This window comes from Microcebus murinus, chromosome X (assembly GCF_040939455.1).
Source record: "Microcebus murinus isolate Inina chromosome X, M.murinus_Inina_mat1.0, whole genome shotgun sequence".
Lineage (NCBI taxonomy): Eukaryota > Metazoa > Chordata > Mammalia > Primates > Cheirogaleidae > Microcebus > Microcebus murinus.
Window position 1 is genome coordinate 87355246 of NC_134136.1, and position 12884 is coordinate 87368129.

At 42.6% G+C, this 12884-nt stretch overlaps 1 protein-coding gene across 4 annotated transcripts in view; it reads right to left on the reverse strand.

Annotated features, from left to right (window-relative positions):
• Positions 1–802: 802 nt before the first annotated feature.
• ARHGAP6 (Rho GTPase activating protein 6) overlaps positions 803–12884 on the reverse strand; it is a 474180-nt gene continuing 462098 nt past the window's right edge. For all 4 annotated transcript variants that reach the window (XM_012784832.3, XM_012784833.3, XM_012784836.3 and 1 more), the window contains 3 exons: positions 7273–7541; positions 5523–5603; positions 803–2657 (listed from right to left, as the gene is read on the reverse strand). In XM_012784832.3, coding sequence (XP_012640286.1) covers positions 2053–2657; positions 5523–5603; positions 7273–7541 — 955 coding nt within the window. In that variant the 3' untranslated portion in view covers positions 803–2052. The remainder of the gene's footprint in view (positions 2658–5522; positions 5604–7272; positions 7542–12884) is intronic.

The window sequence follows — 12884 nt, forward strand, 5'->3', positions numbered from 1 at the left end:
TACCTTTTCTGACGCAGATATCAATCTCAGGGCCATTTGATCTGGAAGTTTTAAAAAATAAGACTATTACATCAAGAGTGTGGTGGGAAGGGGATCTCATATATCATGCAGTCCAGTCCAAGAAGGAGGGAAGGAACTGCACAGACCACGGTCAAGTTCAAAGCCAAGAAGGCACAGGGTCAGCAGGAGTAGAATGACAGTAGGTGGCATAGAAAAGCCACCTGCGATCCACAATCAAGTGGTGCTTGCTCTGGATCTTGTTTGCAACTTTTGGCTGAATCAGGCAGCCACGAAGAACTGGAGGTCTGCAGGCAAATCCTTCCCTAGTCCCATCCAGTAACAGAAGTGCTGGATCCAACAGGAGAGTCTGAAGCTATCTCAATGATTCTGAAATAAGAAATATTACCCGACACCTCTAGACTTTACTATTTCAGCCCTGAAGCAAATTAGGCATCTAAGTCCTCTAGAGCAGATATAACTTACAGGGATTGTGTTGGGCAACATCTGTCCAAAGAGTAGGAAACTTGAGTTTCATCCTATAGAAAACCACTTCCTCATCCACAATGGAGGAAATCAGCCTTTACTTGCAACAAATAATTATAAACTTATAAATGCTTTGGTGTCACTGAGTTGATGTCCCCAAGCCATCTGATATTTTTCTAACTAGATCCTTAGCTATATATGTATATGCATAGAGTTGCCATTAGTTATTACACTTAGACTTCTGGATAGTGAAGTATATGTCTGGAAAGTGGCATGAGTTCAGTTCATTCATGAGATTTAAAGCCAGGGAACAAAAGCCTTTGCTTAACTTTTTATTCATCATGGCACAAGACAGAACTTTAAGAAACACCACTGGAAACTTCATCACCAACATGAAAATTGAGAGTAGCATGTTTTATAAAAAAAAAAAGTTACTTTTCTATAATACACTTTCCCTTCTTAAGTGAAAAAACTCATAAAATACTGAAGCAAGTCGCCACCTGCTGGTCAAAAATGGTTTTGCAGTTGAAAAACTTCAAACTTACTGAAGTACAGTAGGAACATTTTACAATACACACAATATTACCGAAGAAAACATTTCCTCAGCCTTTGGCACAATGTAAGCACAAAGCTGTAGTTTTTAGCCCAAATATGACTGAATTTATAAAGAATTGCATGTAATTTGGTTAATACTGGTTATGAGGCAAAGGGAAAATCATGTTCTATAGATTCTTAAACAGTTTATAGTTTGGATTCCAGTTTATAGTTTTGCAAAACACATAAAAATTATACATCATAAATATATATTATATATGGTCTATATAAAGTTGAATTTGACCTAAAATGGGACGGACTTCTTAATTAGTTTTTGTGTTAGGCACGGCCTTTTTCTTGTTTAACTGAATCCTTTTAAACAGTTTCTAAAAATATATCTCATAATGTATCAAATTTAATATCTTCCTTAGCCCTTATTCCATATGAAAAGGCATTCAGTGACTATAAACTTTTTGTATCTCACTACTTATATAAAAATATGGCTTCTCATATTCTGTTTTGTTTTCTTTTCTTAGTGTTTTCCTTAGGCATTGAAGGAAGGGCTGTCCCCAGTTCAAAGCTATGGCAAAAGCACAGAAACCTGCTTGTGCATTCTAGAACATTCTATAGAATCTCATTGCTTAGTATTTCTCATTGCTTAATACAAGTGAAGTGATTCAAAAAAAATTGTTCCTTTTGCTTTCTCTCTGTGAATATATCATATATGATTATCATACATAATCTGTTACAGAATATACAATAGTCAAAACTGGAGACACATAAATACAACAAGTAAGCTATCCCAAAGCAAGGGTTTTATCTTATATAGAGCCAAGAGGGTGGTTTTTAAATTGGACATTGCCATCCGTTTTTGGTTGTGTTTTTGGTGTTTCCCAAGGCTGGCTATGCAATAGAATCTGATTCCCAGTGGCGAGGGTGTGAGCGCTCTGCGTCTGCTAGTGAGCTGGGTTGCTCTGGTGTTGTTGCTTCTGGAAAGTGTGAAAAGAGGACGAAGAGGCGGCGCCGGGGGGCGGCTCAGACCAGCGTTTCGGGCAGGGCGTCGGGGTTGTCCGCGGACAGCAGCTCCCAGATCTGCCAGCGCTCTCTCTGCCAGTCCAGCCAGCCGGCTTCCCCCAGCTTCCGCCCGTCCTGCTCGCCGGCGGCTGGGCAGTGGGCGCTGCTCAGTTTTCTCCGTGGTCCCCGCTCGGCCGTCTGGCTCCCCGGGTCCACGGCCCGGCCCGCGCCTGCTCGGGGCTGCTGGGGCGACGCGGTGGCGGGCTTGCCCGGGCCCGGGTAGGGAGGAGGGGGCCTCTTGTCGCCCCTCCCGCTGCCTCGGGGTCTCTGGCACGGAGGAGGGGCCTGGCTTTGCAGCCAGGCGGCGTCCGGCTCGCTCTCGGTGAGGTCCTGGGCGCTGCTCAGGGTCAAGTGCGGCTCGGCGACCCGCAAGGGGGGCGTGCTGCAAACGCGCGACGCGGGGGCCGCCGGGGCCGGGGCCTGAGTCCTCCCTGTGACCTGTGTGCCGCTGTCCAGCTCTGTGGGGCTTGCCTGCCACCGAGGCCAATTTGGGGACAGGTTCCCTTGAGAAAGGGAGCAAGGCCCCGGTCGTAGGGAGCTGCTTTCAAAAATGTCTCCATAGGAACCTGGAAGCCAGAGAGGAAGGTGTGAACTGGAATCAGTTCGTGGAACCCCTGCTGGGGACTAGACTCCTGCTCTTTCCTCCCCACTGCCCTTTTCTAAAACCGAAAAAGCACGGTGCACTCTTAGCTGCTGCTGCCTAAAGAAAAGAACTTTCTAGCAAAAGAAATGACAAATGCTTTTTGATCATTGGCTCAATTCGTGTGGCGGCTCCAAACACATATGCCTAGACTCTGACAGGTTAGCTGAGCTGTCAAAAGAGATAAAATCACCTTGTCACCAATTTATGTTTCGGGAAAGGGGCCCCTTTACATGGGTGTGAAAACTTTTCGGAACTCAGAAGGGTAAAGAAGTGTTCCCTTCTTGTTCAATGCAATTGGTGATCAGGGGAGATACAAATTATAATGTGTTCATGTTTCTATCACATCGGTGGAAGCTGTAGAAACAAACGCGTTGGATGTAAAATGCCCCATTCCATGCCAGGTGCTAATGAATGCAGCAGCTGCTGTGTATAGCCTCCCCTCACCACTGTGCGAAACACTGGCTTGTTCGTCCGATCATTTCTTTCCACTTCCTAGATGGCATTTCTCAGCCTCCCTTTAAGCTAGGAGGGTCACAGGAACAAGGCGTGGCCAACAAATGAGGACAGGTGTGGCGTGAGCCATTTCTAGGCTTGGTCTAGTAAAAGATCCAACCAAATGTTTTCCTACTGCTCCTTGCTCTCTCCCTTCCCCTAACTACCAGCCCAGCATGGAGGAACCACGGAAGACTCCGAGGCCTCTCAGGATGGTGGAGCCTGGGGCCCTGTGTGACTATGTGGAACAAAGCACTCCCTCTCCTCAGCCGCCCACACCCCTCCTCACCTCACACAACCCGCGCTGGACTAAGGCAGGAGGGAGAAATGCACCTGTGACAGCCTGAACCACTGGCATTTGGGGTTGTTACAGCAGCTAGCTCTCCCTAACCAATAAAACTTTCTTCAAGAAGTTCAAAGGACAGAAAAAACAGTGCATTTCAAAAGGCAGATGAGGAGTCCTTGGGGCGTATTTCCCCAGACTTCCATTTTCCTATGGGTCTGCCCTGCCCGCCCTCCCCCACTTCTTAAAAAGTAGGCAGGGAAAGAGAACAAGGCCATGTGGGAGGGGGCACATATATCATTTACACAGAGACAGATGACAGCTGAAACAGGTGAAAGCTGAAACAGGAGAAGGAAAATGGAGCACAGCATCTTGGAAGAGTTTCTCCTTGGAGGAGAAGGCAAGAAAGCTCCTCACAGGATACAAGGAGATATAGTTAGATAATGAATCAGTACTAAAGTCAGCTGGGCAGAGGCCATTACATTTAAAAATAGATGGTGCTCTAAAAGATAATATGGGAGATATTATAAAACAATGGGAAGAGGGCTATATACATAATATATATATAACAAGTAAATAATTTATGCATTTCATCGCATACATTGACACATATTCTAGATGGATTAAAGAATTAAATGTTGAAAACATGAAATAATATAAAAAGAAAAGCATACAGATGACTGACCATGCTTAACTACAGATTAATTTTGTGAAACAATTCACAAAAAGAGACAGCAGTAGAATTAATTATGTCAAAAAGTAAAATAAAAACTTCCAGATAGCCAAAGCAGGAAAAAAAAAAAAAGGAAAAAATATGCCAGGGATAATATCAGTGGCAAATAATACTGATGATAACATCTTTATTATATAGAGAGTTCATAAGACTCAATTTTTAAAACACTAACATACATAAACAGCAAATGACAAAAATGACAATTCAATGGAGAGGGACTCCACTAATTAATAGAAAAACTGAAAAATACTGGTGAGAAAGAAATGCAAATTTAATGATAAATGCAATTTTGTTTTTTAAGCTAGTGAAAATGAAAACTCACTAATTTGCGATGCTGATGAGATTTGCAGATAGCAGTGAGAAATGCCCTGCCATCTGCTGCTTACAGAACACAAGCTAGGGTGGCCCATAGCCCACAGAATGCGAGGTGACTACCTCCGAATTCTTGGAACCATTCATAATATTTGACTCACCTCCCTCCTTGGCATTTATAAGCTTTTACTTGCTTTCCAAAATTTTGTGACTCTATTAATAATTTAAAAAAATTTTTAAAGGTACATAAAAGAGGCTCCTGACAGCATCACTTATAACAACAGCAACAAAAAATTGAAACAACTTAGTTGCCCAAGCATTGGGTTGTAAACTATGAACATATACTCTGTGGAATACTCCTTTGCTCTTAAAAAGGATAATGGGAAATAACTGGAAAATGGAAGTTAGAAAATCACATAAAGTTGCACAAACAGAATGATCATAATATTTGAAAACTTTTCCAAAAGAAATGGAATGAAATACAGTCAAAAGTTGGCATATTTGGGTGGAAAGCCTAATGAGAGTTTTATCCTTTTTCTCCCGATTTTCAGCATTTCCCAAATTCTGTTTGATAAGCATGTAATATAATGACAGTAAAGCAAAAATTAAAGAAAATTAATTTTAAAAGTAAATGTAGGCCAGACACGGTGTCTCATGCCTGCAATTGTAGCACTCTGTAGCACTCGAGGCAGGAGGATTGCTTGAGGCCAGGAGTTCAAGACCAGCCTGAGCAAGAGCGAGACCCCTGTCTCTACTATAAATAGAAAAGTTAGCTGGACCCGCAGTGCCTGCAGTCCCAGCTACTCGAGAGGCTGAGGCAGGAGGATCATTTGAGCTGGGGAGTTTGAGGTTGCTGTGACCTATAATGATGCCATTGCACTCTAGCCAGGGTGACAGAGTGAGACTCTGTCTCAAAAAAAAAAAAAAAAAAAAAGTAAATGTAATGAAGTTTAAAGATAGTACTTTACCTGTCATGCCTGGGTCTTTGCATCCACTTTTTAATGTTGAATGCCAAGTTCCCCAGATATTGAAAGGTTCCTCAGACATATCTAGAAAAAAAATGGTATAAAAAGGCATATAACATAAAATGAAGACTTAAGGACAGAAATCAATAAACAAATATTTTTATAACATCTCTTCTGTGCCAAGATCTGAATTTGAGATAGTCTTGGATACAAACAGAATACAATTTAGACTTGCTTTTCAGGAGGCTTATTCCATTTTGGATTTACAAAAAGGCTCTTTCTATATCATGGTTGTGGTAGACAGAATAAGGTCCACACCCCAATCATCTGTGTCATAATCCTAGATACTATAAAGCTGTTATTTTATATTCAAAAGGGGCTTTGCAGATGTGCTTAAATTATCTGGGTGGCCCCATATAATCACAAGGGTCCTTGAAAGAATGAGGCAGGGGAGAAGCTGCTGCTATATTGCTGGCTGTGTAGACGGAGGAAGGGGCCATGAGCCAAGGGATGCAGCAGCCTCTAGAAACTGAAAAAGGCGAGGAAATGATGCCCTAGGACCTCCAGAAGGGAAGGCAGCCCTGTGGATCCATTTGAGACTTCTGATCTCCTGAACAGTAAAATAACAAATTTGTATGTTGTTTTAAGCCCCTAAGTTTGTGGCAAAAGCAGCAGTAGGAAACTAATACAAGGGTGATGGGTGGGAATGGCCTTACAGGCACTAAGCACATGAACATAGAGGAACAACAGTTACAGTTCTGCACCACCCTCAGGAATACTCTGCTACTGGCATCAATGTGTTTCTTCATGCACGCATTCACTCATCAACCCCCTCAGTTTGCCCATAAGTATTTATGGGGGAAGGCACTGTATTATATTAGGCTTTTCCACCATCTCATTTAATCCTCACTACAATCCTGTTATGGGATCATGATTATGAGTCACAGAAGCAAACGTCTACTGGATGCCTCCACGCGTTCAGCAGTTCACAAGCATTATCTCATTCCATCCCTAGGAGATTCCCAGGAGATCATTTTGCAGATGAGGCAACTAGTTTAAGGAGCAGGTAAGAAATGCACACACAATTACATAGCAAGTCTCATTGAGTGCTTATTACAAGCTAAGTGCTACATTAAGGGCTTTATGTGGATTCACTAATTAAATCCACTGAATTTAAGACTGTTATCATTCTGAATTTTCACAGCAGGAGGAAATGTGACCCTGAAAAGCTCACTCACTCACTCTAGAGCCTGGTTGAAACTGGCAGGTTTCTGACTCCAAGCCTAGTGCTCTTGTCACTGGATGCTAACACTACTGGTTCTGGCACGCTGTCTTGTTACAGAGCAGGCTCAACTTTTCTTTGGAAAATTAACAGCAGTAATTGGATGACATCTTAGACTAGCAAATATGCAACCCAAACCCACCAGCCAGGACACATAAATTTCCTCAGATGCTGGAAGGAAAAAGAGTCAGCTGGGAATACAAGTGGCTCCTCTGGGCAGGTGCTTACTTCCCAGATATCTGAGGATAGGGCTGTGGAGACGGAGCCCTCTCCCAGCCAACTGGACTTGTCACACCTTCCTCTTCCTGGAGCAGGAGTGAGGCTGGTACCCACTAAGTGCTCATTCAATTACAGGAACATCAAACAAGGGAGAGTTGAAGAGAAGGGCCGAGACAGCCCCACTCCATGCCACACGTAACAAGAGCAGGGTCATTTGTTTTGGCCAGCGTCGGCCGGCCAGGTTCCAGTTACCTTTCCCAAGCCTTGGTCCAGGAGAACTCTCTCTTGACTTTGAAGACGGCAAGTGGCCCACCAACATATACTGCCCCGGCACTTTGTAAAGTTTCTCTGAGCCCCCCGGCGCCGCGTCCTCTTGCATAGCCAGCAGGGAGCGCTCGGATAGCACAGGGGAGTTGTTGTCATAAGGGGAGATGTCGCCGCTGGAGGCCTTGTTGGAGTCTGTAGAAGAGTGCCTCCCTCCCACGGAAAAGGAAACTTCCGACTGCAACATGTCAGGGCTTCTGGCACAACAAAACAATTAAAGGTGTGTGAGTGTGTTAACCAGTAGCGACCAGAGTCAAACGATACGACCGTTACACAACTGACAGGAGAAGAATGCATGGACACAGGTGCTGAAACAAAAAGACCTTTTGAACAATGCTCCGAGACGTCTACATCCATGAAGTGAAAGCGTTGCCACGTAATGGCCAGCAGATGGCAGCAAAACCCAACAGATGAAACAGGAAACATGAGCCGGGGAAGGAGGGGAGCGCGCCAAGCCCAGATGGGTCCCTGTGATCGCCAGTATGCATCGCTGAAGTGCCTCAGGGACTAACTCTTGTGTCCACTTTTAAATTAAAGCCTGATGCTTACCATTAAGTAAGGAAAAACTAGCAGATAACTCTTTTACCTTCATCAATATCCTGAATTAAAAAGAATTCTGATAAAACTAGGGTTGACACTTTGCTTCAAAGTTCACTATGGCTTTATGGACTTTTCTCCTCCCTAAATATACTTAGTGTAAGTAAATCCATCCTTCTTGCGACGAAGATGATAATGCTACTGTTGGGGATGAGTGTTATATGTATAAAACGGTAGCTGAAAAAGATAAATGTATGACTGTCACTAGAGTCCAAATCTGAAAGGATTCTGCAAGGCACTAGTGTTTTTTTACAAACCGATGTGAGACATGCTAATTAGCATACCATAGCATAATCTTATATGTGTGCGTTGTCACAGCAACAGAAATAATGGTGCAAATGTAAGTGGAACAGCAAAATGAGAACTTCAGGAACATGAAAGGAGTGTGGGAAGTCTTACCTGGAAACATCTTTATTTTCTACCTTCCTCAAAACAGTGGCCCTGACAACATCTTGAAGGGAAACAATCACAGGTTGATTAAAAGTTCCAGAACCTGCTTCTGTTTTTCCACCCCCCTACTTTCCTTCTCTTTACTAGTCTTTGCTCTTTCGGTTTAATTTTTCAAAACAAATCCTTTGTGGTCTTAAAGAAGGTAAACACACGCCTGAGCAATGCTTTCCTAACCAAATGGTTTTGTGCATGCAAAATGGAGGAAGTGCGCCCACAGGGGATCTAGCTTGGCTCAGGTTTCCAGCAGGGGTTCCTATCTAGGGGAACAAGTTCTCAGCATCTGTGACACAGTGCTGTCACTGGGGCAGGCAGGGGCTTGAGCACATTTGCCGAGGACATTTCCTACCCACATGGAATAAATAAGTCCTTTCCTTGCCTCCTCTTTGAACTGATATCAGATAATCTTAGGGTAAGGAATCAGAGGACCCCATGAGGACGATTTTTCCAGACCTTTAGGCCACCAATGCATTTGAAGGAAAAATAAAAGGAATTTAGTATTTCTGCCGGAAAGTGAGGGAAAGAGAAATTTAACCACCATATCTAATTAAAGGGGAGAAAAGTCTCCCTAATTCTAGCTGAGGAAACGCAAAAGAAAACAAATGGACACTTGTCTGTTGTCATGGGGCATAACTCCAGCTGAGGAAAGTCCATTATGAAAATGAGAAAAATAGAATGCTTTGAATTGGTAGTTAACATGGAGCTTAGTTCAGCTCAGCTCAAAATCAGGGTTCTGGGTTCTGACCAGGGCTAGACATTGTATTACTTGGCTAATTTCATTTGTTTTCCCTGTTCAGTTGACATTTTTCCAGTCATTAATAAAAATGTCTTACGTCTACTCAGCAGGAATAAGTCATGGTTTTATTATCAATAATAGTGAGTACATAAAGCCTTATTTTATGGGACTTTTCAAGGATAGTCAATTCATTAGCCAAGAGAAAAGAAGTCAGGGCTACCAATGTTTTATTTTGTGGTTTTTTTTTGCCCTCTCATATTGGGGGGAAAATTTTGAAAATGTCAAATTTTAGCTCACTAAGACCTCAATAATTCTTTCTCATCTCTTGCTCATCTGTGTTATAGCACATATAGAATAGAATGCATTCAACAAAATGTTATAAATTGCAGATTCAGCCTATAGTTAAATGTGTAAAGAAAGGCACCCATGGGAGAAATTTCTCCTAGGTCTTAGAACTAGGGGCATTTGGGTTTCTACTGAACGAGCAGGTTATTTTTACCTTATGGAACCATGAGTCATGCAAATAAATAATGTATTTCTGTCTCCAATGAAAATGCTCAGAAGAATTCAGGCACCACTTGAGTTGGTGTATTGAAGCTTGGGAGATGTCTTTGTGTGTTTCCCACCCTAGATTCACTTATCTTCACTCTTTCCATCGTTTTCCTTCCCCCAATATCTCAAATTACTTACCATGATATTGCTCCACTTTACATATTTTTTTTGAACCTGCTTCAAAACTTTGTTTTTGGACTGATGTGCAGACAGGGAAATCATGCCTACATTAATTGTTGGGGAGGGGGCTGAAAAGGCAGTATGCCCCATGGGAACATTTAGTTTGGTGAAAACAAAGCAAAATAAAACAAGGACAATGATAACAACAAAAAAACTAACTGAAGTTGCCACACTATTCTTCCATTTTCAGAGCTCTGATTGGATCTGATCAAGTAGAGGGGAGAGAGGAGGCAGGGTAGAGGGCCATTGTCCTTTTCCTCTATTCTTTGGGAGAACTCTGCAAAATCTCACTGAGTGGCTGTGAAAGTGTGCTCTCCAGGGGGAAACATCTGCATCACTTGGGAATGTGTTGGAAATGTAAACTCTCAAGCTCTATTCTGGACCTACAGACAAGACTGGCTACATCATTTGCAGAGCTCAGTGCAAAATGGACATGCGGGACCCCATGTTAAAAAAAGAATTTCAAGATGGTGACATCAGATTTGTTAAAGCGAACTTGGGCTCTTTCTGAGTGTGGATCACAGCCCAGGAAGCCAGCTCTGTCTATGGAAAGGGAAACTCAGGGTGGGACCCACAAACTGTGTTTATAAGAAGCCCTCTAGGTGATTCTGATGCATGGGGATGTTCCAGAACCTCTCACAACCAAATATTCCTTTACTATCTCAATCCACAGATGTGACAGTGAGCTAAGAGTTCATTAAGAGCCAAATCAGGAGGGAAACCAAAGATGGTGGCCAAAACTGTAGCATTGGCTGGCCTGGAGGTAAACATGGTGGTCCTGACCCTGGGTGGCTGGAGCGACACCTTGGGGAAGAGGGGAGATTGTGGCCATCTCAGCTGATTCCTGGACCTCTTCTGTCTGCTGTGAGCAGGATCCAGACAACTGAATGTAGTTTGGTTGGGGATCAGAACATGTTGAGGTAAGAGGGGGCGGAAATGGCCAATGTGACTTTCTCTGCTCTTCTGATTCAATCTCCTAAGTCAAGTCACCAGAGTGACCACAGCTGGGGCACTAATAAGGGAGAAACGGGGGGAGACCTGAAGCTAATCCCTGGAGGTGGGGGGGATGAGGTGTCTCACAGTAGACACAGGCCCTGAACCTTCTCGGAGTGGCTGGAATCACAGCTAAGGACACAGATGATGTCTTCCTTTTGCAGACCCCAGTATATCCTGGCCATGGCGCAAGGTACAGTGTGAGTGCCCATGGTGAGCAGCTGGAGAAATACACTTACGTGAAATAACCCCTTGGCCTGTGAGAAGAGTAAAAGTTGATATTTATACACAGTTAATTATGTGGCAGGCATTGTACCAAACTACTGTGAACAACCCTCCTTGTTCCTGACCTTGGTCTGGAAATGAGTGAACAAAACAAGGAGTTGACCAAATAACTTGGCTTTCTGGCAGTAGAGGCAGTAGGGGCTGGCACCCTTCTAAAATTTATTCGATAAGTAGTATTCAACATTATTACAAATCAATAGCAAAATGCTATGTTTTATACTTAGAGTTGATGGCCTTTCTAAATGTTTAGAATATTTTCCTATCTATCATTTTATTTACTCAGCAGAGGTCAGAAGGTGGCAGCCAAATTTGCCTAAGAACCTATGTCCAAGAATTGTCTCCCCATGTGAAAGCCCACCAATTCAAAAACAAAACTGTTTTATTCACTCCTTAGGACTCTCACAACAACATAGGCAGTTCAAAGTATTTAAAAAGTTTAGTGCCATTCTATTCCTTTATCATTGAATTTGTTGGAAGCAAATTCAGATCAATATATACACAAATACACAACCCACATATACACACAACACACACGAACACATGCATACACATATTCATACACAAATGCACATACACACAAATACATAGACACATGCACACACATATACATGCACACTTATGCACACATGCAACTATATACACGTATGCATACACATACGCACATGCACACACATGGACCCACTTAGGAAATACAATTAGAAGTAAAAAAATGGAAGTGAGGGAGACAACCAGATTGCTGAATGGAGGCTGGAGTCCAGAGAAATTTCCAGAGGCCTGGAAGTAGAACTGTGAGAGCTTTTCAGAGCACTTTTGTCCTCTAAGGGGCTGGTTGCCCAGTCATTGTGGACACCTTCATTACATACTTTTTGTGTCTGTCCATTTTCCACTTCCAGAGCTTTCTATTCTGTCCCAAAGTTTCTGAAACATTTCTAATTTTATGGAAATTGCTGTTTCCAGTAAAGTCAGTTTGTCAAATGTATAAATAAATCAGGTAAAATCTATAAAGCTTTGTAATAGTCTTCATATTAAAAAATCACAAATCAGAAAACAAGTTTTTATAATCCAGAAATTCTATGAGAGAACAGGGATGACTAAGTCCAGGTATAGTGTAGTAGAAATGTGGACGGTAAAAGAAGATAGGAAAGGGAATTTCTCTGAACCTGAAACCTAGAGATAAAAATGAGAAAAGAAAGAAAAGCTACCTTTCAGGCTCCGACTGTCAGAGAAGTGGTCGTCAGCCAGGATCAGGGTCCCCTGAGGGTGGCTAAAACCTGCTATTGTGAGTCAGCTCTGAGAACTCCTAGAGTGAGTGTTACCTTCCTACAGACTAGCTTGGATTGGCAGAACTCTCTCATTCCTGAACACTGGTGGAGAAATGACCCCAGGAGGAAGGTTTTTAATGATTTTTTTCATTGGACACTCACTGTCAAATTTAGAAGATCATGACCCCTTTAGGTGTGTCTGAAAAATGAGACAAGTAGCCACAAATGTCTTCTCTTGGATTTGCCCCTAGGATGATCCAACTCTAAGAAGACAGTTTTGAGTTCAAGGTTCCAAATAAAGGCATTAAAATATTCATGAATCTATTTATATAAAGTATTTACTCTTGCCAGTGATTCATTAGATGAGGAATAGTCTAAAAGCATGTAGTGGCCTCTCTTTCTGTGTCTTGGAGTTTAATGGATTGAGGTTCAGATTGTTGGGTGGACGAGTTGCCAGCTGACATGGGTTTGAATCCAAAAGTGCCTAA